This window comes from Lissotriton vulgaris, chromosome 2_2 (assembly GCF_964263255.1).
Source record: "Lissotriton vulgaris chromosome 2_2, aLisVul1.2, whole genome shotgun sequence".
Lineage (NCBI taxonomy): Eukaryota > Metazoa > Chordata > Amphibia > Caudata > Salamandridae > Lissotriton > Lissotriton vulgaris.
In genome coordinates this window covers 19,175,221-19,194,981 of record NC_141688.1, presented here as the reverse complement: position 1 = coordinate 19,194,981, position 19,761 = coordinate 19,175,221, and the positions used below count along the sequence as shown (strand labels likewise).

At 49.4% G+C, this 19,761-nt stretch overlaps 1 protein-coding gene across 1 annotated transcript in view; it reads right to left on the bottom strand.

Moving 5' to 3' along the window:
• Window positions 1–352: 352 nt before the first annotated feature.
• The window catches only part of OAZ2 (ornithine decarboxylase antizyme 2), a 148,082-nt gene continuing 128,673 nt past the window's right edge, over window positions 353–19,761 (bottom strand). Inside the window, 1 exon segment of the mRNA XM_086959929.1 lies at window positions 353–904. Within this exon segment, the coding sequence (XP_086816055.1) occupies window positions 774–904 (131 nt within the window). The 3' untranslated portion in view covers window positions 353–773.

Genomic DNA, 19,761 nt, shown 5'->3' with positions numbered 1-19,761 from the left:
ATGATATTAAAGAAGCTCTTTGGACAATGTCACTTTTTCGCTTTTAATATTTGGGAATGTAATGTAGTTTTTTGAAATACTGCATGTCGGAATTGCGACCGTCTTTTACAGTTTTAAATTGTTTTATATGGACAGCATTGAAGTTACGAATCCTAAATAAAATTTGAACTGAATCGTTTCAGATCATATGATAGTAGTGCTGTCATCCCAAACCTTTTCACAAACAATACATCCTTAATGAAAACGAACTGGTAAAAAATGTAGCCCATACTGTACTTAACCAGGCTAACAGTCAAAATAGTCTTTTGACCGGGGAAAAGCAAATGTATGGGTTAAACTAAGACAGACAATATTGAACATTTTCACCCTCATCAAGTGGGTCTTTTATTACATTACCTCAGGCACGAGGTGATACTAGGCTACAAAGTGTACCACACAAGTGAAGTTTAAAAATCATCTACATTGGTTCATAAACATCATTAACTACTTAGCAAATACCTGTTCGCGTATATATGTTGAGACTTATATGCATACTTCCGTACTGATCTCCAAGTAAGACACATTTCCAAGAAAAAAAGTAAACTTAAAAAAAAACAAAGCAAAAGTAACAATTGAAAAAAGATGCAATGCCAGTCCTAGAGGTTCTTGCGTGTTCCCTTTGCCACAAAAGGTGCTAAAATCACTGCTGAACTGCCCTCCGCAAGCTTTTCATGAAAAACACACACACAAAGTATCACACAGAAAAAAAATATGCAACATTCCACGATCGCAGACTAGTCTTCATCGGAGGAGGTCTGATCCAGCGCATAAACCATGAACATGACATCAGGTCGGCATGGAACGCATGGATGTCCTGGCCGCACAACTTCAAAGCCCAGGAAGCTGAATGTCTTCAGAAGAGGCACTGATGGAGATACAAAAAAGGAACATATTTTAATGAGCACTGCAAATTAAACAATTAGACCGATTCTGAGAAACACAATTGGCTTCATATCATAGATCATAGACACCATGGGCCTGATTCTCAAAGGTACACTTACATAGGCCTCTATGTTTAGGAGCGGAGGTCTCCGCCCCCACTGTGGAGTCTCCATAGTCAAACTAACTATTAACTAGTTTGTGAATTGCAAATAAATTGATAACTTACAAAAAAGTGTAATCAGGCCGCGTGTTTTCAGTCTTGGATCTTCTAACCATTTTACTGTGGTGTGTGCACCCCAATTTCTTTCATAGTGAGCAAAGTCTAAAAATTGAGAAGTGTGTTTGTTAAAAGAAAACCCATTCGCATACACATGGTAAGCCCACTGATATGGCTTCTTGAGGTTGGGACTACAAAATCGGGCTGCTACAGCCGCACATACTAACAAGACATTACTTGTAGCACATTGCAGGGCAGCTCCGCTACTCTTGTTTTCTAAACACAGTACTTTTTAAATGCATGATGTTTGTCTTGGTTTCCTAGAAGTAGAATAAATGCTCCTCTTGGTCAGACTGACACCCATCCCCTCCACTTTGAACAATTCAGGTCCCCCCCCCCCGCCCAGAGGTGCCTCCATTACCCCTGCTCACACCAAAGTATGAAGTACACTAATGTAGTCTCTTTCCTAAAAAGCATTGGTAAATCAGAGTTGTTAAGCCCATCTCCCAGACACACCCACGCCTAGCTTCCTTGACTCCGCTGAGTGCCTAATGTCCAAAGAGTCAGATACTATGGCTAAACTATACTAATTTGAACCAAATGAACAAGTTACTTACCTTCGGTAACGATATATCTGTAAGAAACATTAGTTAGTGTTAGATTCCTTACCTTAGAATATCCCCAGGCGTCAGTCTGGATCCGGAAACCTTTGCGTAGCAGTACCCCTGCGCGTCGGTAGGCGTCGTCTGCAGGCGTCCCCTGCGGCTCCGCGTCCGTCGTCGGCGTCGTGATGACGTCGCTGGAGTATATAGACGCCGCCTCTGCGCGCTGACGTCAGTTCTTTGTACACAGCTTTTCCGCGCCAGAAAACGCAGAGCCATGTGAGAACCAACACTGGTGCCATTTGAAACTAGGGCCCTGAAAGGGATGTCCTTAACCCTAGGTATCAGTTCGCAGAACGGGGAGGATGGGTGGGTTCGGTAAGGAATCTAACACTAACTAATGTTTCTTACAGATATATCGTTACCGAAGGTAAGTAACTTGTTCATCTGAAAGAAACACGTTAGTGTTAGATTCCTTACCTTAGAATAGATACCCCAGCAATACCAACCCCGGTGGTGGGTCTGCGAACCAATACATTCCTACACCAGAAAGTCCTGGAGGACAGAACGGCCAAAGAAGCCATCCCTCCGGATTTGACTGTCCAGGCAGTGGTGCCTCGCAAAGGTGTGCAGCGAGGCCCACGTAGCCGCCTGGCAAATGTCCTGCAAAGGGACTCCCCGGCCCAGGGCAGTAGTAGCCGCCGTGGCCCGAGTGGAATGGGCCCTCAGACCAACAGGAGGCTCCTTCCGAGCCAAAGAGTAGCACGCTTTGATGCACAGAACGACCCACCGAGAGATGGTCCGTTTATGTACCGCCCGTCCCTTCTTCGCACCCACGTAGCCAACAAACAGTTGATCATCCACCCGGAACTGGCGTGTGCGATCCACATAAAATGAAAGCGCACGTTTTGGGTCCAGACGATGGAGCCGCTCTTCATCCTTTGAAGGATGCGGAGGCGGGAAGAAGGAGGGGAGGGTGATGGACTGCCCGATGTGAAAAGCAGAAACTACTTTGGGCAGGAAAGAAGGTTTAGTCCTGAGAACCACCTTGTCAGGATGAATGGACAGGAAAGGAGGTTGGACAGAAAGAGCCTGGAGCTCACTCACTCTCCTGGCAGAGGTGATGGCAACCAGGAAAGCCGTCTTTAAAGTCAGGAGACGGAGAGGACAAGAATGAAGGGGCTCAAAGGGAGCACACATCAAAAAGGTTAGAACCAGGTTCAAGTCCCACTGAGGCATCACAAACGGAACAGGTGGATACATGTGTGTGATGCCCTTCAAGAATCTCGTTACAATTGGGGACTTGAACAAAGAAGGCTGATCAGGAAGCCTTAGAAAGGCTGAAAGGGCCGAAAGGTAGCCCTTGATAGTGCCCAGAGCAGAGCCCTGCTGGGCAAGAGAGAGAAGAAACAGAAGAACCTCGGAAAGAGGGGCAGAAAGAGGATCCACAGCCTTTGCTGTGCACCATGCCACAAATCTGTTCCACCGACAGGCGTATACCGACTTTGTGGAGGGACGCCTGGCTGCCAGAATTACGTCACAGACTTCAGGAGGCAAGTCAAATGGCCTCAACTGCCGCCGCTCAATCTCCAAGCATGGAGGTGGAGACTGGACAGGTTCGGGTGGAGGACCGTCCCCTGCTGCTGCGACAGAAGGTCCTCCTGAAGGGGCAGGCGGATCGGGGGACCGACTGACATGCTGAGTAGCTCAGGATACCAGTACCTTCGAGCCCAGTCCGGAGCCACAAGGATAACTTGGGCCCGGTCGCGCCGGATCTTCTTCAGCACTCTGGGCAGAAGTGGTATAGGCGGAAAGGCGTATAACAGACCTCAACTCCACTCGCGCCGAAAGGCGTCGCCGTGCGAGTGCCGTCTTGGAAACTCCAACGCGCAGAACTGATGACATTGCGCGTTCTCTTCTTTGGCAAATAGATCTAACCAAGGCTCTCCCCTTTGCAGAAAGATGCCTTGCGCCACGTCCGAGTTCAGACGCCATTCGTGATCCATCGAGCACCGATGGCTGAGTTCGTCCGCCCTGGCGTTCAGAGAACCTGCCAAGTGTTGAACCGTCAGAGTCACGCCCTGACGTTCCAGCCATTGCCAGAGGCGCAGAGCCTCCTGGCAAAGGGTCCACGACCCCACCCCGCCTTGTTTGTTGCAGTACCACATGGCGGTGGTGTTGTCCGTGAACACCTGCACCACACTCCCGTTGACAAAGGGGAGGAATGCCTTCAGTGCTAGACAAATCGCCCGTAGCTCCAACAGGTTGATATGGAGCCGGGACTCCGCCGGAGACCAGATGCCTCTGATCTCTGCCTCTCCCAAGTGGCCACCCCAGCCCTGGAGGGACACGTCCGTCACGACAACGTGCTCCGGTTGGGGAAGGGAGAGGGATCTGCCTCTGACCCAATCGCAGTCCGTAAGCCACCACTGCAGTTGTCTCGCAGTGCCCTCCGAGATCAAGACGTGGTCGGACAAGTTACCCTGATGCTGGGCCCACTGAAACTTCAGGTCCCACTGCAGAGCCCGCATCCGCCACCGGGCGTGATGCACCAGAAGGATGCAGGAAGCCATCAGTCCCAGCAGCCGCAGCGTCAACCTGACCGAAACCCGGGATAGTGGCTGAAAGATGGGAATCAAAGCCTGTATATCCCGGACCCGCCGTTCCGGAGGATAAACCCGAAACTGCGCCGAGTCCAGAACCGCTCCGATGAAAAGGAGCTTTTGAGAGGGACACAGGTGTGATTTCGGCACATTGATGGAGAACCCCAGGTCGTGCAAGAGGTCTGCCGTCATCTGAAGGTGGTGGACGACTGTCTGGGGCGAGCCCGCCTTCAACAACCAGTCGTCTAGGTAGGGGAAGACCGAAACCCCTAACCTGCGCAGATGAGCTGCGACCACCGCCATCACCTTTGTGAACACCCGTGGGGCGCTGGTAAGGCCGAAGGGGAGCACGACAAACTGAAAATGCTCCTGGCCTACCGTGAACCGCAGGTAACACCGGTGGGCCGGCAGGACGGGGATGTGAAAATACGCATCCTGCAAGTCCAACGCTACCATCCAGTCTTGCGGGTCTAGAGCAGCCAAGACCTGAGCTAGTGTCAACATCTTGAACTTCTCCTTCCGGAGGAAGCCGTTGACGTTCCGTAGATCCAAGATAGGACGTAGGCCCCCCTTGTTCTTCTTGGGCACCAGAAAGTAGTGGGAATAGCAACCACGCCCTACTTCTGGCCCAGGAACGCGCTCGATGGCCCCCTTGGCCAAGAGGGCCGTAACTTCCTCCTGCAGAAGTGTCAAGTGGACCCCCGACACACGGTGGTTCTGCGGTGGCATGGCTGGAGGAGTGGTCTCGAAGGGGAGGGAGTAGCCCCTTCGGACGAGCTGCAGCACCCACCTGTCCGATGTAATCGTGCGCCAGTGAGCGTGGTGATGGCAAACCCTGCCACCCACTGGCGTCACATGGGGCCGAAAGTACGGACTAGGAGGACTTGGAGGCAGATGCTGCGGGGGGAGGTGTGGCCTGACCCCGCCGTTGACCCCGACCGCCGCCACGGCGGTTTCCACAGCCGCCACCGCGTTGAATGGATTGTTGCGGTGCGTGGCTGGCAGCACGTGTGGGGACGCCCCTTCCTTGGCCACGAAAGGAGCGAAACGAACCCGTTCGCTGGCGCTGGGTCGAGAGACCCAAGGACTTGGCCGTGACCCTGGAGTCCTTGAAGCGTTCCAGCGCGTGGTCCGCCTTGTCGCCAAACAGGCGACAGCCATCGAACAGCATGTCCATCAAGGCATTCTGGACATCTGCCGAGAAGTTGGCGGATCTCAGCCAGGCGTGGCGACGAATCGCCACCGTCGTGGACATCGCTCTGCCTAGTGAGTCGGTCGTATCAAGACCACACCGTATAGAGTATTTTGCTGCATCTCGGCCCTCAGCCACAGCTTTACCGAGTTTAGCCCTCACCTCCATGGGGCATTCTGGCAGCAGGTCCGCGACCGTATCCCACACAGAGTGGGTGTAGCGGCCTAAGAGGCAAGCGGTGTTGCAAGACCGCAGTCCCAAACTCAGGGACGAGAAGACCTTCTTGCCATATTGGATTCCCGGTCGGGTGGAGCCGACGGGAATGCGGTCTGGGAGGTTGAGGCCTGGATCACCAGACTCTCGGGGGTGGGGTGGGTGGACAGGAACTTGGGGTCGTCCGGACAAGGACGGTGGCGTCTGGCCACGTTCCGATCAACAGGCGAACCTGAAGCGGGCCTGGACCACGTGCCCAACAGAACGTCTGACAAGGCTTCGTTAAACGGCAGCAGTGGCTCCTGTGGGCATGACTGCGGTTTGAAGACCTCAGTGAGGATGTTAGGCCTCACGGCCGCGACGGGGAGCTCAAGGTGTAAGGCCTTGGCAGCCCTCATCAGCACCACTGAATATGCAGCTCCCTCCTCCGATGCCACGGAAGGAGGAGAGACAAAGCCAGGGTTAGGAGAGTCGTCCAGACCACTGGCATCCCCCAAATCACCTGTCCAGTCCGGGTCATACTGGCACTCACGTGACAGAGGATCCTCAGACCCCTCCCAACCTTCCCCGTACTCTTCATCATCTCCATATTCGGAGTCAACGATGTAGACCGGCTCCTCGGGGTTCACAGGCCCCATCGGCGTCGAGCCCGGCGTCGATCGACGTCGGTCCGACTCCGCGTCCGGATTCGGGGAGGGTAAGGGGACGGCGCTGCCCGGAGCCGGCGCCGGGGCCCCGGCCGAAGCCGGCACAGGAGAACCGGTGCCGCGCGGGGACGGCGTCGGGGGCAACCCCCGAAGGGAGGCAGGCCAGCAGGCGTCGACCCCGAAGGCCCTTGCGGCGCCGGGGTCGGAGCCGTCGGCGGCACCGGGGCCGGAGCACCCGATGGCGTCGAGCCAGGGACACCCGACCCGCCAGTGCCCCCAGACGGTAGCACTGGGCCGGAAGGCGCCGTAGGCCACGTCGGAGAACTGAGCGCCCTCATGGCCATGGGGAACGCCTCAATCTCCTCAGGCGTCGCACCATGCCCAGGGACCGGAGGGTATGGGGCAGGCCGTGCCGGCGACTCTCGCGGAGCCGCGGGGTTGGGGTCACCCAAACCCCCGGCCGCGCCGGGGGGGAGTCGGGGGTACGATGACGACGCCCCGACTTCTTGTGTTTCTTACCTGAAGAGCCCGACGAATGGTGACGACTTCCGGAGCGCTCGGCGCGGCTCCGCGACCGCTCCCTCGAACGCTCCCTGGACCTCCGGCCGGTCCGAGACCGCTCCCGACGCGGGGCCGACACCCGGAGCTCAAGTAGCTTGCGGGACCGCTCCCGTCTAGCCTTGTTAGTGAGAGCCCGGCAGTCGACGCAGGCGTCCACGTCGTGGTCGGGGCCCAGGCACCGGAGACAGAGTCGGTGATGGTCCGTGACCGACATCGTGCAGTCACAACCGTCACAATTCTTGAAACCGGGCATCCTACCAGGCACCAAAAAGAGATAGAGTTAAACAAAGTTGGTCAAAAGACCGGAGTACTGCTCTTCGGATCTGCGCTTACTGGCGTGGAAAAAACGGACAATAACAGCCATGTCTAATAGCTTAGTGGTGTTTTGTACAAATTTTGGCTAGCTTATTTTGTCTGTTGTGTATACTAACACTCTCCTGTTGTTTGAGTTGTGGAAAAAAGAAGAACTGACGTCAGCGCGCGGAGGCGGCGTCTATATACTCCAGCGACGTCATCACGGCGCACGACGCCGACGACGGACACGGAGCCGCAGGGGATGCCTGCAGACGACGCCTACCGACGCGCAGGGGTACTGCTACGCAAAAGTTTCCGGATCCAGACTGACGCCTGGGGATATTCTAAGGTAAGGAATCTAACACTAACGTGTTTCTTTCAGATACTTTGACTAGAGGGGCTATGACAGGGCTGCCATGTGTGTCAGTGAGAGCGTGGTCTTTGGAGATGTACAAACTTGTGTGTAAGAATGGGATATAATTGTATTGGTGACTGAGAGCCAGTGCTGTATGTATTTGCAGCACAGGACATACCTTTCGCCATATGTGGCCCTGCTATATGTATAACAAAAAAAAAATGTATTTTTTTTTGGGAGAAATTTAAAATGCAGAAAAATGTTCTGCACAAAAGTTAATATGGAACATTTACCTACACTTTAAATTTCTCTCATTTAAAAAAAGGCTTTTTTTTCAATTATACCTATGGCCCAGTGTCTACTGGGATCAAGAGGCCTTCTGTTTATAAATATGACACTTTGAGAAGAGAGAAACTAAAAATGAAGAGTTAACGGAATCATTAATGTAGCTTTTCCGCTGATTTTTCCCCATTTTGTTCACTGCTCCAATATTGAGTTAAATACCTCAGTGCTTCAGTTCACCTCTATGCCCCAGCCTGGGTCATGATTCTGACTGCGCACTGCTCATCACCAGGCCCTGCTTTCTGCAGCCTGATTATAAAAATGTAAAAATAAACAGAATTTTCTCTTAACTTTAAAAGTAAAATGTGACATTGTACTTATTTAAAAATGAACTCAAGCCTGTGAGCTACTTAGAAGTTGTCTGGGAGGTACCGGTAGCTCACGTTGGACTAGTTGGAAACACCTGTTCAAGATATTAGACAAGCATTTTAACCAGGAAACTGGGAGTATATGTGGTAGGTGTTGGGCTAGGAAGTGATTATGAAAAGTAGGTCAAATTATTATACACTAGACCCATGGCTAGTGTCCATACAGGACAAGTGGTCTCGGAGCATTTTGAGCTGGGGAAGCTGAAAAAGGCAGGAGTACTCTTCGTCTCCGCTCTTTCTTGTGCTAGAGCTTGAGCATCTTGCGTTCAGATTGCAGAATGTTTTTATGCAGGTAGGCGTGACAAGGCATATGTTGTCACAGCGTGCGGATGACTCCCTGGTTTATCTTTGACAACCAACCTACTCTGCCCCCAAATTGCCATATGCAGTAACTGAATACGGGGAAATATCAGGAATGCACATTAACAGCTCTAAATCAAACTTTTCCCCCTGGGAAGAATTATGGGGATCCTGGACCCTATGTTGCCAACAGGTGGACCAATGTTTAATCCATGTTTGTGATATCTTGGGATCCATATAACCCATGAGGAGGCTGAGGGATACAAACTGAACATGGGAAGAGTAGTGTGGGTCTTCGATACTCTATAAAATGTTGTAACACACTGTATTTGTCTGCAATTTGCAAGGTGTCCCTGAACAATATTGTCTTTTTGACGCACTGCATCTATGTCCTGCAGGGGCAATGTATGGAGTCCTGCAAAGAGTTTGAACGACATAATCTGCTGGTCGAATTACTCTGGGTAGGATAAGAGAGTTGAGTTAAGCTTACCACCCTCAAGCGGGAATAGAATAGGATAGGTCTTGAGGTCCCAGACCTGGAACTTTATTATATGGCTTCACACCTACAACATACCATGCACTGTTTCAACTAGAAAGTTAACTGGGAAAAGAGACTGTTGAAAGGAACAGACTCAAACATGCCACTGGGAAATTTACAGATGAGGTAAGGGTGGGTCCCAGTACAAATACCAAGTATTCGGAATTATGGGATTGTATGGTTAAATAAAGTTATTAGACAACCGCATGCATATAATGGACACATACACTTTTGCACAGATTGCTCAAACTATGTCAACAGATAAATGAAGAAAAATGAGTTGTCCAATACTGGCAGATCTCTATCCAGTAGACAGGTGTTTGACAATCATGGAAACTAAGAGCCATATGGGATTGGAGATGGTCAATTCCAGCAATACTTGAGTATTTAACAAGGACCCCCTGAGGATTCGGATACAAAGAAGTTCCTAGGCCAGGGAAAAAGAACCAATTGACAAAAAACAACCTAGGCAACCTATACAGTGTAATCACAGACAAATGGCTACAAGAAGTTGAGAAAATATATGTTATTTTATTCTTAGGTTATATTTAAAAAGTGCATGACATGTAATACAATAGACAATAGACATGAATCAGAATTTACTAAAATAAAAGTTCAACAAGTTTATACATTGGTGACAAAATACATGAAAATTGCATTAAAAGAAAAAGCATAAAAAGTGGCCGATAGGATCTCTACGCGCGTTTCGGCGAGCCAGCGCCTTCTTCTGGAGTAGCCACACAAAGCTAGGTAATTTTCAGGTTTTCACATTAATAGTTCTTGAGACGTATAGCTGATGGTTTTAGATATTTTCTAACTAGTAGGTCTGTTCTTGATGCTTATATCAGATAACAAGAATTTTGTATTCCCGCCTGCCAGATGGATGTTAAGGGTGTATTTCTAAAATCTGGTATGTTTCAATTCTCGAGTTAGTTAAAAGATCTCCCTGCCCGAAATAATACGGCAGGGCTCTTTGTAGCTGTGGATATATCTATATTGAAGCTGTGGATATATCTAAATTGAGCGGAGGATCTTCCTTATAGTATAATAAGAATTCTTCCCGTATGTTCAGAAATTTGGAAAACACCTTGGATAATGGTTGTTTTCTGATTAAAAGATCTCCCTGCCCGAATGATTCGGCAAGGCTCTTTATGGTACACCAGGAATTATTCTTGCTTACGTGGGTTAGTAAAAACCCCTTTAGGATCTGAGGTGATTTTTAGTTAAAAGATCTCCCTGCCCGAGTAAATCGGCAAGGCTCTTTGAAGATAGAGAAAAAAGGGACGCCCTTTCTGTGAATAATAGTAGGGCGACAGCGGGTCTGGCGGCGGGATTGTCAGGTATTCAGCCGTGACGGATAGCGTGACGGATAGCGTCTTAGTGTCGTCGAATATCTATTCGGCGACACTAATACGGCAGGGCTCTTTGTAGCTGTGGATATACTAAGACGCTATCCGTCACGGCTGAATACCTGACAATCCCGCCGCCAGACCCGCTGTCGCCCTACTATTATTCACAGAAAGGGCGTCCCTTTTTTCTCTATCTTCAAAGAGCCTTGCCGATTTACTCGGGCAGGGAGATCTTTTAACTAAAAATCACCTCAGATCCTAAAGGGGTTTTTACTAACCCACGTAAGCAAGAATAATTCCTGGTGTACCATAAAGAGCCTTGCCGAATCATTCGGGCAGGGAGATCTTTTAATCAGAAAACAACCATTATCCAAGGTGTTTTCCAAATTTCTGAACATACGGGAAGAATTCTTATTATACTATAAGGAAGATCCTCCGCTCAATTTAGATATATCCACAGCTTCAATATAGATATATCCACAGCTACAAAGAGCCCTGCCGTATTATTTCGGGCAGGGAGATCTTTTAACTAACTCGAGAATTGAAACATACCAGATTTTAGAAATACACCCTTAACATCCATCTGGCAGGCGGGAATACAAAATTCTTGTTATCTGATATAAGCATCAAGAACAGACCTACTAGTTAGAAAATATCTAAAACCATCAGCTATACGTCTCAAGAACTATTAATGTGAAAACCTGAAAATTGTTGTTTCAATTCTCGAGTTAGTTAAAAGATCTCCCTGCCCGAAATAATACGGCAGGGCTCTTTGTAGCTGTGGATATATCTATAGACAATAGACATGAATCAGAATTTACTAAAATAAAAGTTCAACAAGTTTATACATTGGTGACAAAATACATACATACATACATACATATATTTTCTCAACTTCTTGTAGCCATTTGTCTGTGATTACACTGTATAGGTTGCCTAGGTTGCCTAGGTTGTTTTTTGTCAATCAATTCCAGCAATACACATCTAAATCGCTTGAAAAATACAGCCAACATTTAAGGCACTCGATCACACCCAAAATGACAGAAATGCTGGTGTTGTCCTGAAAAATTGCTAACTAATTTATATGGTGAACTTCACACGGACAGACGCTAGGCAAGATTAATCATTAAACTGCTTACCGACAAGGAATGGATTAAGGCCAGTTTAGGAGTAACAAGCATTTGCAATGCAATAGGTCTCGCATTTGTTAGTGTTTAAACTATTGGCCTTATAAATGGCAATGCCTTTTATTTAGGTTTTAAAAACCAACACCTAAATAAAAGGCATTGTCATTTATAATGCCAACAGCTCAAACTCTCACAAATGCGAGACCTATTGCATTGCAAATGCTTGTTGTGGTTTGTGTCTGCAAGTCTCAGCATAGGGTGTTGATGAAGGCTGACGAACGGGACGGTCTGGTGATACTCTGATGTTCAGCCTGTAGACAGCTATGTGAGATGGCAAAAGAATCACTTTAGGAAATATGAGGAAATCCCCAAACCGTCAAGTAGTAATATAAATATTCATGTGATTTGAGCGAGGCTGGGGGCACCCAAGGGCTTAGCGCACCAGTTCACACATTAGGTGCGAACACTTCTTTCCATGTGAAAGGGGTGCTCTATCCGTTGCTCAATGAATCCTGGGGAGTAGGCGTGCCCCCTTTGTTCTAGGATGAACCACTCCGGATTGTGAGCCCTTGGGGTGCCGTCCTGGTGTGAAATGCTGCCGGGCTTCACCTGTATCTGGTGGAATATCTCCTCACAATGAGCGAGCCCCTCCCACCCCCAGTATTTCCAGCAGATCACAAGTGCCCGCTGCTCCGCTTCCTCATTGTCCTCGCAGACTCCCTGCGGACAACTTAACTAAACAGAATGTGCAATTGTCCCTTCCTGTAAATAGAGGGGAAATACAGGGCACAAGTCTAAAACAGAAATGAACGTGTTCTTGTGTAATGTAACTGGTGCTCATGTAATATGCTCAAATGCCTTCGGGTCGAGTCCACGCTATATAAAACTGCAACAACAACAAAATCAGTAACTAAATCACTGACAGAAGAAACCTTAACATTTTATATAAACTGATCGATGTTATTAGCCATTACAGTTAAGTACATCAATCTAAGGTCCGATTGGGACCCATTTCAATATTCGTCTTTATTTACTAGCGGGCCCGAGTACCAGGAACCCCCGGCTCAAATTAAGCACTGCTCCTGCCATCATTCTGCATCGCGCTGCTGAGAGGTACCAGGCAATGCCGCCGGGGCCACGAGCCTCTCCAGCAAGCGCCAGCGGAGCCCAGGGAGGAAGCGGGCAGACTGCTTCGGCCTCGGTAGTTCTCGCAGTACATCGGGCCATGTCGGGAGCAGCCGCTTGTTATGTTCGCAGAGTGGGGGTGAAGAAAATAAAATTGAATCCTCGTTGAAGAGCAGCCTCTGAGTCCCAGGGCTTCGGGGGGAGCTTGGCATCGGGAAGAATACCAAGAAAGCGTTTTTAATTTTACTGAAATTGGAAATATAGCTTCATTGGCTCTCCTTCCCCCTCTAATGAGAACTAGATCAAGTCCCATGGAGCAGAAGTGTTTTACTAAAGTGCTCTCTGTAGACTAGGCTGGAGAGCAGAAAGAGCTTTATGCCAGCTCCCCGTCCACTCGAGAGTCGTTGGAAGGGGCTCACAGACAATGAGAAGTGCAGAGTCAGCACTCTGGTGGGGCCAGTAACAAGCTCTTGTAAAAGGAGCTCCTTCCTGTGTGCGGTTGCACCACTGCCAACAATGTTTGCAGAGGCCTCCAAGAGTCACTGGCAAGCCTCGGAGTGGGTTACTCTGGATATGGCTCTTTCGAGTGGGTGTCAGAAATCTTTCAACAAAGACCAGGAAGAAGCTTAAGGTGGGAGGGCAGGGGAGATCATCTCCCCTGCCACAGTGGCTGCCAGCAGGAGCTGGGAGGGAGAGCCCGGCCGGGGTGGGTGGGGGGAGAGCTGCACTCCCCGTGCCCCCCTGCGTCTCCGCTCTCCTTGCCTGCTTCACAGCTGTGGTGAGGTGAAGAATTTTCTTATCACCTTTAATGACCATTGAAAAGACAACAGATTCAGAACTTGGCTTCCAGACTACTCTTGCATATAAAACCATGAGACCACACCTCCTCTGCCTTGAAAGCCCTACATTGGTTACCAGTTGCTAGAAGATCCACATTCAAGCTGCTTTGTATCACCCACAAAGCAGTACATGGCATGGGACTGCTCTTCATCAGGAATAAAATCACCAAACACATCCAACAAAGGAACCTCTGCTCTTGAGTGGCATCTCGCCTCAAAATCCCGAGATAATAGAAAAAAACGTTAAATAAATACAACTGTGGTAGACAATAGGTGAATGGCGCGCTCAGGTTATATTGCATATATCAAGTAGTTATAGCAAAATCTGGCTTGGTGCGTCAGGTAGGGAAATACCACCACATCTCCAAGTGCGTGGTCAACAGACCACTTTACTACAAAGAAACAAATCCTCTGCACAAGTTTTGAAATAAGCATAAAATAGCATCTATGTATCAAAGGGCACTCTAGCGGGGTACACGCTGGAGCTGGGTATTCTAACCCTAACAATTCTGCTGGATCGGGCAGCAGGATGTTATTCTGCAACCTTACGTGCCATACTAAAGAATAAAGAAGAAAGGAAAAGAAAAAGATAAACCACAGGAGAAGACGTCTCCAGGACTAGTACTCCACAAATAGAAACCCTTTTCGGGTTTGAAGTATCACCGAAAATAAGAGATCAAGACACTGACAATAGGCCTGAAGAAGTTGCAGGGTAATCCCATGTAACAGTGTTGAAACACGCGTTGGCTAAAAAACAAACAGAGTGAAGTACAGAACATACTTTGCTTACAGAAGAAACCAAATAAATGACTGATAAATACAAGACATGCTGTATTGTGATACATAGAGGCTATTTCAACACGTGTGCAGAGGATTTGTTTCTTATAAGAAAAAAAACTATGGGCGGCACATCCTTCTCTGTTCAAGCAGCCAATCTATGGAACTCTCTACCGCCCCCCCAACATAAGAGCCACAGACAACCATCTTATCTTCAGAAAACTACTCACGAATTGTCTCTTCCCCACATAAGCGCCATAAGCAAACAGAAATATACAGCATATCACTCTGTACATAAGCATGTATTTGTATTATGGATATGTACCTATATATGTGTATTGCTTTTTATAAACATGTAGATTAATTAGGTTTTTAACAAAAATGTTTTTAAGTACAACAACATTTGAAACCAGAGTTTATCTAATGCATCTTTAATTTACATATACTTACCTACTTCAAGCATATGTATACATATATATATATACATATATATATACATATACATATACATATACATATATATATATATATATATATATATATATATACACACGTTACATGCACGTGGATCTATATATTTATTACTTTTCTCCTAAAAAAAACATACAATGCAATACCCCATTTCTCACCCTATACCTCTCAATATATACTTTATGTCAACTACCCGATTCATCTCATACCTCTATCTACTACTCTTTCCAAAGCACCTCCATATTCCTCTGCCATTATCTTTAAATTTACATATACTTCCTTTATGTATGTAGATACTTTCCATGTACTTCTGGAACTAAAGATTTATTACTTTCTTCTAATTCAGCATATCCTATGCACTATCTATCGTTTACAGAACCCCGGACACAGTTCAGCAACTCCATCACAGACATCAGCTTGCACACCCGGGCCTCCACAGGCTACATCTACCTCAGAGACCCTAACTTCCACCTCGAGAACACCAACAACAGCAACTCCACCACCATGCACGACAACCTCGGACTCAAACAGCTCGTCACAACACACACCCGCTCTGCCGGACACACACTTGACCCCATCTTTTCCGCCAGCAACCACGTCACCTTCAGCCACATCACCGGATGGACCACCACGCATCCACTTCTCCTTCAGGAGAGGCACTTCACACAACCACCCGCAACAAACCACCCGCAACAAATCCCCCATCGCAGCTGGAACAAGGTCACCGAAGACCAGCTTATCACCACACTCTCCAGAGACCCTCCAAACGACCACACCGACGCAGGCGCCCGTAACCTCAGGCAATGGATCAACGACTGCGCCAACACTCACCCCGATCAAGACCCAGACACACCGACAGAAGGGCCATCTGGTTCACCACTGACCTCCAGGCATCCACACAGAACTGCCGAAGACTCGAGGAGTGGCGCCAAGAACAGACACTGGACAATCACGCATACCTCAAGCGCAACAGCTGCAGGCATCACCAACTCATTCGAACCGCCAAACAGACCTCCTACAAGGAACGTATCGACAACAACGCACACAACAATAAAGAGCTCTTCAACATCATGAAGGGACTCGCCAACCCCAGCTCCAGCACTAACTACATCCCACCGTCATAAGACCTATGCGACTCTTGCCACCTTCTTCCACCGCAAGATCAGAGACATCCACGACAGCTTCAACACTCAGACCCCCCCCTGTCGACCGCCGACACCCCAGACCCATCAGTCTGTCCCTGGCCCATGATGCACTGGGCCAGGGACAGACTGATTTGCATATAGCCAGGTTCTGAGCTGGGATGGGGCAGTGAGATAAATAACGGTGATGGATCAAGCCCTGATCTTTGGACTGGGTAAGAGTGGTCTGCTCAATTCAGACACTCTGTTCATCACCACCCCCTTTTGTAAATCGATTTTGGCCACTATAGGTGTGGCAGGGTATACTCAGACATGAGTCCCTTTCTCACTGCTCCATCAGGATTCAAGCAAGCCGGGCCGAAGAGGCTGAAATGCCAGAAACCGGTCCCCGGTAGCTTGTCTCCTTTCTGGTAAAGAATTGGCTTGGTAGTTTAGTCTGCCCTGTTGCCATGATGCACTGGGCCAGGGACAGACTGATTTGCATATAGCCAGGTTCTGAGCTGGGATGGGGCAGTGAGATAAATAACGGTGATGGATCAAGCCCTGATCTTTGGACTGGGTAAGAGTGGTCTGCTCAATTCAGACACTCTGTTCATCACCACCCCCTTTTGTAAATCGACACCCCAGACCCAGCGCACCCCAGCCACAACGTCTGGCCCATCTCCCTGCTCCCGTTCCCGGCGAAAGCCATCGAGAACATAGTCTACAGGCAACTGACCCGCTTCCTCTCCTGGAACAACGACAACAACGAAGACACAATCAAAACCATGAATACCATCCACGCCGGCTCACCGTCAGACCCCTGCCCTCACCACATCTTCAACAAAGCGAGCTCCATCACACCACAACTCCAGAAGATCTTCAACCGCTCCTTTGAGACCGCCACCATCCCGGAGAGCTGGAAACACGCAGAGATAAACGCCCTACTCAATAAACCCAAGGCACACCCAAAGGACCTCAAGAACGTCCGGCCCATCTCCCTGCTCCCGTTCCCAGCAAAAGCCATCAAGAAGATAGTCAACAGGCAACTGACCCGCTTCCTCGAAGAGAACACCACTCTGGACTCGTCACAATCCTGATTCCGCAGCAACCAAAGCACCGAAACCGCTCTCATCGACACCACCGACATCAGGACCCTGCTGGACAACGGCAAAACCACAACTCACATCCTCCTTGACCTCTTGGCCGCATTCGACACAGTCTGCCACCACACCCTACGCACACGCCTCCACAATGTAGGGATCCATGACAAAGCCCTGGACTGGATCAACTCCTTCCTCACCGACAGAACTCAGAGTCCGCCTCCCTCCATTCCAATCTGAAGCCAACAAGATCAACTGCGGCGTACCCCAAGGATCATTCCTCGGCCCTACCCTTTTCAACATCTACATGGCACCGCTCGCCAACATCGTCCGATCGCACGACGTCAACATAGTCTCATAAGCAGACAACACCCAGCTGATCCTCTCTCTGCCCAGTCCAACTGAATCCTCCTGAGGCGGAAGCCGGGAGCGCGACTTGATGTTTTTAAAATATTGAAACTGTTCGTTTTTCACCTGTGTACTTAGCTATTTTAATCTCACTCACCATCTGATCCATGTTCCCCCCGCAGCCGACGTAACGCTGCTGCGGTAGGACACCGATCAATTTCACTTCCTGACGCCACTCCAGCGAGCGCCGAGGCCACGCCCCTTTACAGAGGCCACGCCCCCACCGCCGCGCATAAAAGGGCGCTGAATACAAGCGTCTGCCCAGTCTATCTGAATCCTCCTGAGGCGGAAGCCGGGAGCGCGACTTGATGTTTTTAAAATATTGAAACTGTTCGTTTTTCACCTGTGTACTTAGCTATTTTAATCTCACTCACCATCTGATTAATGTTCCCCGCGCAGCCGACTTAACGCTGCTGCGGTAGGACACCGATCAATTTCACTTCCTGACGCCACTCCGGCAAGCGCCGAGGCCACGCCCCTTTACAGAGGCCATGCCCCCCACCGCCTCCTCGCCCACTATAAATCTTGTGCCTTTAACGAACGTGCAGCGGATGAGCGCAGCGGGCACGACGATTGCGCGCCTAAGGCAAGCCTGTCTGCGCCCGTCCGCGACGGAACGGGCCTAGGGCCACCCCACTACGCCAGACTGCGACAATACTCATCGGCGCAACTATGTGGACTCCAAGGCCCGTGGCCGATTGACGCCTCCATGACCGACTATATTAATAGTTTGGGACCGACTGCCTTAACCCCTTCTCCTTCTCTCCCCGCCCCGCCCCACCTTTCCCCTCTCCCCCCCCACTTCTCGCTCCGATTCCCCTGCTGGAGCCAAACCCACGTCTCTCTCCATTTACTATCTCAACACGCGCTCTGCAGTCAAGCACTATCATGAACTCTCTGTTCTACTCGATCTGCACAAACCTGATCTCCTATTCGTTACAGAGACCTAGTTACGAGATAGCTCCCTCCCTTCCCTATTAGCATCTCTCCCTGCCACTTACTACGCTCTCCGCGCTGACCGGCCATCTGGCAAATCGGGCGGGGGCGTCGCCCTGATCGCCCGCAAAGAACTCCCCTTCCAGTCTCTTAATTTTCCCCCTATCGGCACTTCAGATTTCTTAGTTGTCCGTTCACTCTCCCTTAATGTACCTCTTACCTGTTTACTTATGTAACGTCCCCCCCAACCCTCTTCCGTCTTTCTTGCTGGGTTTCAAGAGCTTGTGGCCACCCTAGCGGTCAACAACTCCTCCATCATGGTGCTAGGTGACTAACTTTTGGCCCTCCGACCCAGCAGAATGCTCCACTTCCATAGAATTCTCCGATACTCTTCAATCTCTCAATTTCAACTCTCATGTCCTCTCCCCTACTCACATTCAGGGCCACATCCTCGACCAGATCTGGTCCCTCAACTGTCCCATTGCGTCCTTATCCATTTCCCCCTGCTCCTGGTCCGACCACTCCCTGATTTCCTTCTCTTTACAACTTGGTCCACCCACCAAGCCCTCGCTTCCCAAAAACATCTGGGCACGCTCCTGGGACCGGGTGGATGCGGCCTCACTAGCCACCTCTCTCTCCTCCTCCAGCCCAGATTTCCTTGGTCTGCCTATCTCCGAACAAGCAGACTCCATCAATTCCTGGCTTCTATCAGCATGTGACTCCATCGCCCCTCTTAGGCGGGTTTCCTCCAGACGTACGAACGACTCCAACCGCTGGTTCAACGAGGAACTGAAGGCTCTAAAACTTACAGTCCGCCACGCCGAACTAGCCTGGAGACGACAGTACTGTCCCATAATCAAAGCCCAGTACACCTCCCTCCTGTCGCAATATAAAAAAACTATTTTGACCACCAAAACGGACTACTTCTCCTCGAAAATCTTAGCCGCCGAGAACGAGTCCAGAGAAATTTTCTCTATTGCCCATAAGCTCGCTTACTCGGACAGAACCACCCTCAAACCTCCCCCGTCACAGTCTTTATGCGACTCCTTGAACACCTATTTCATGGATAAAATCATAAAAATCAAAGCAAATATCCCTCCCCCCTCTCCCTCTTTCCTTAATCCCTCCCGCTCTCCTCCAGAGGCTCGTCTTGACTCATTCCCTCTCCTTACGGAAGAATCCTTTCTTTCCCTTCTCCCTTTGGTCAAATCAGGGTCCCCACTTGACCCGTGCCGTGCCCACATTCTCAGGCACATCTTCACGACCTGCGCACTACCCCCGCTTACCGTTCTCAACAGCTCCCTGTCTCAGGGCGTTGTTACCCCAACAAAACAGGTATAATTCTTCCCATT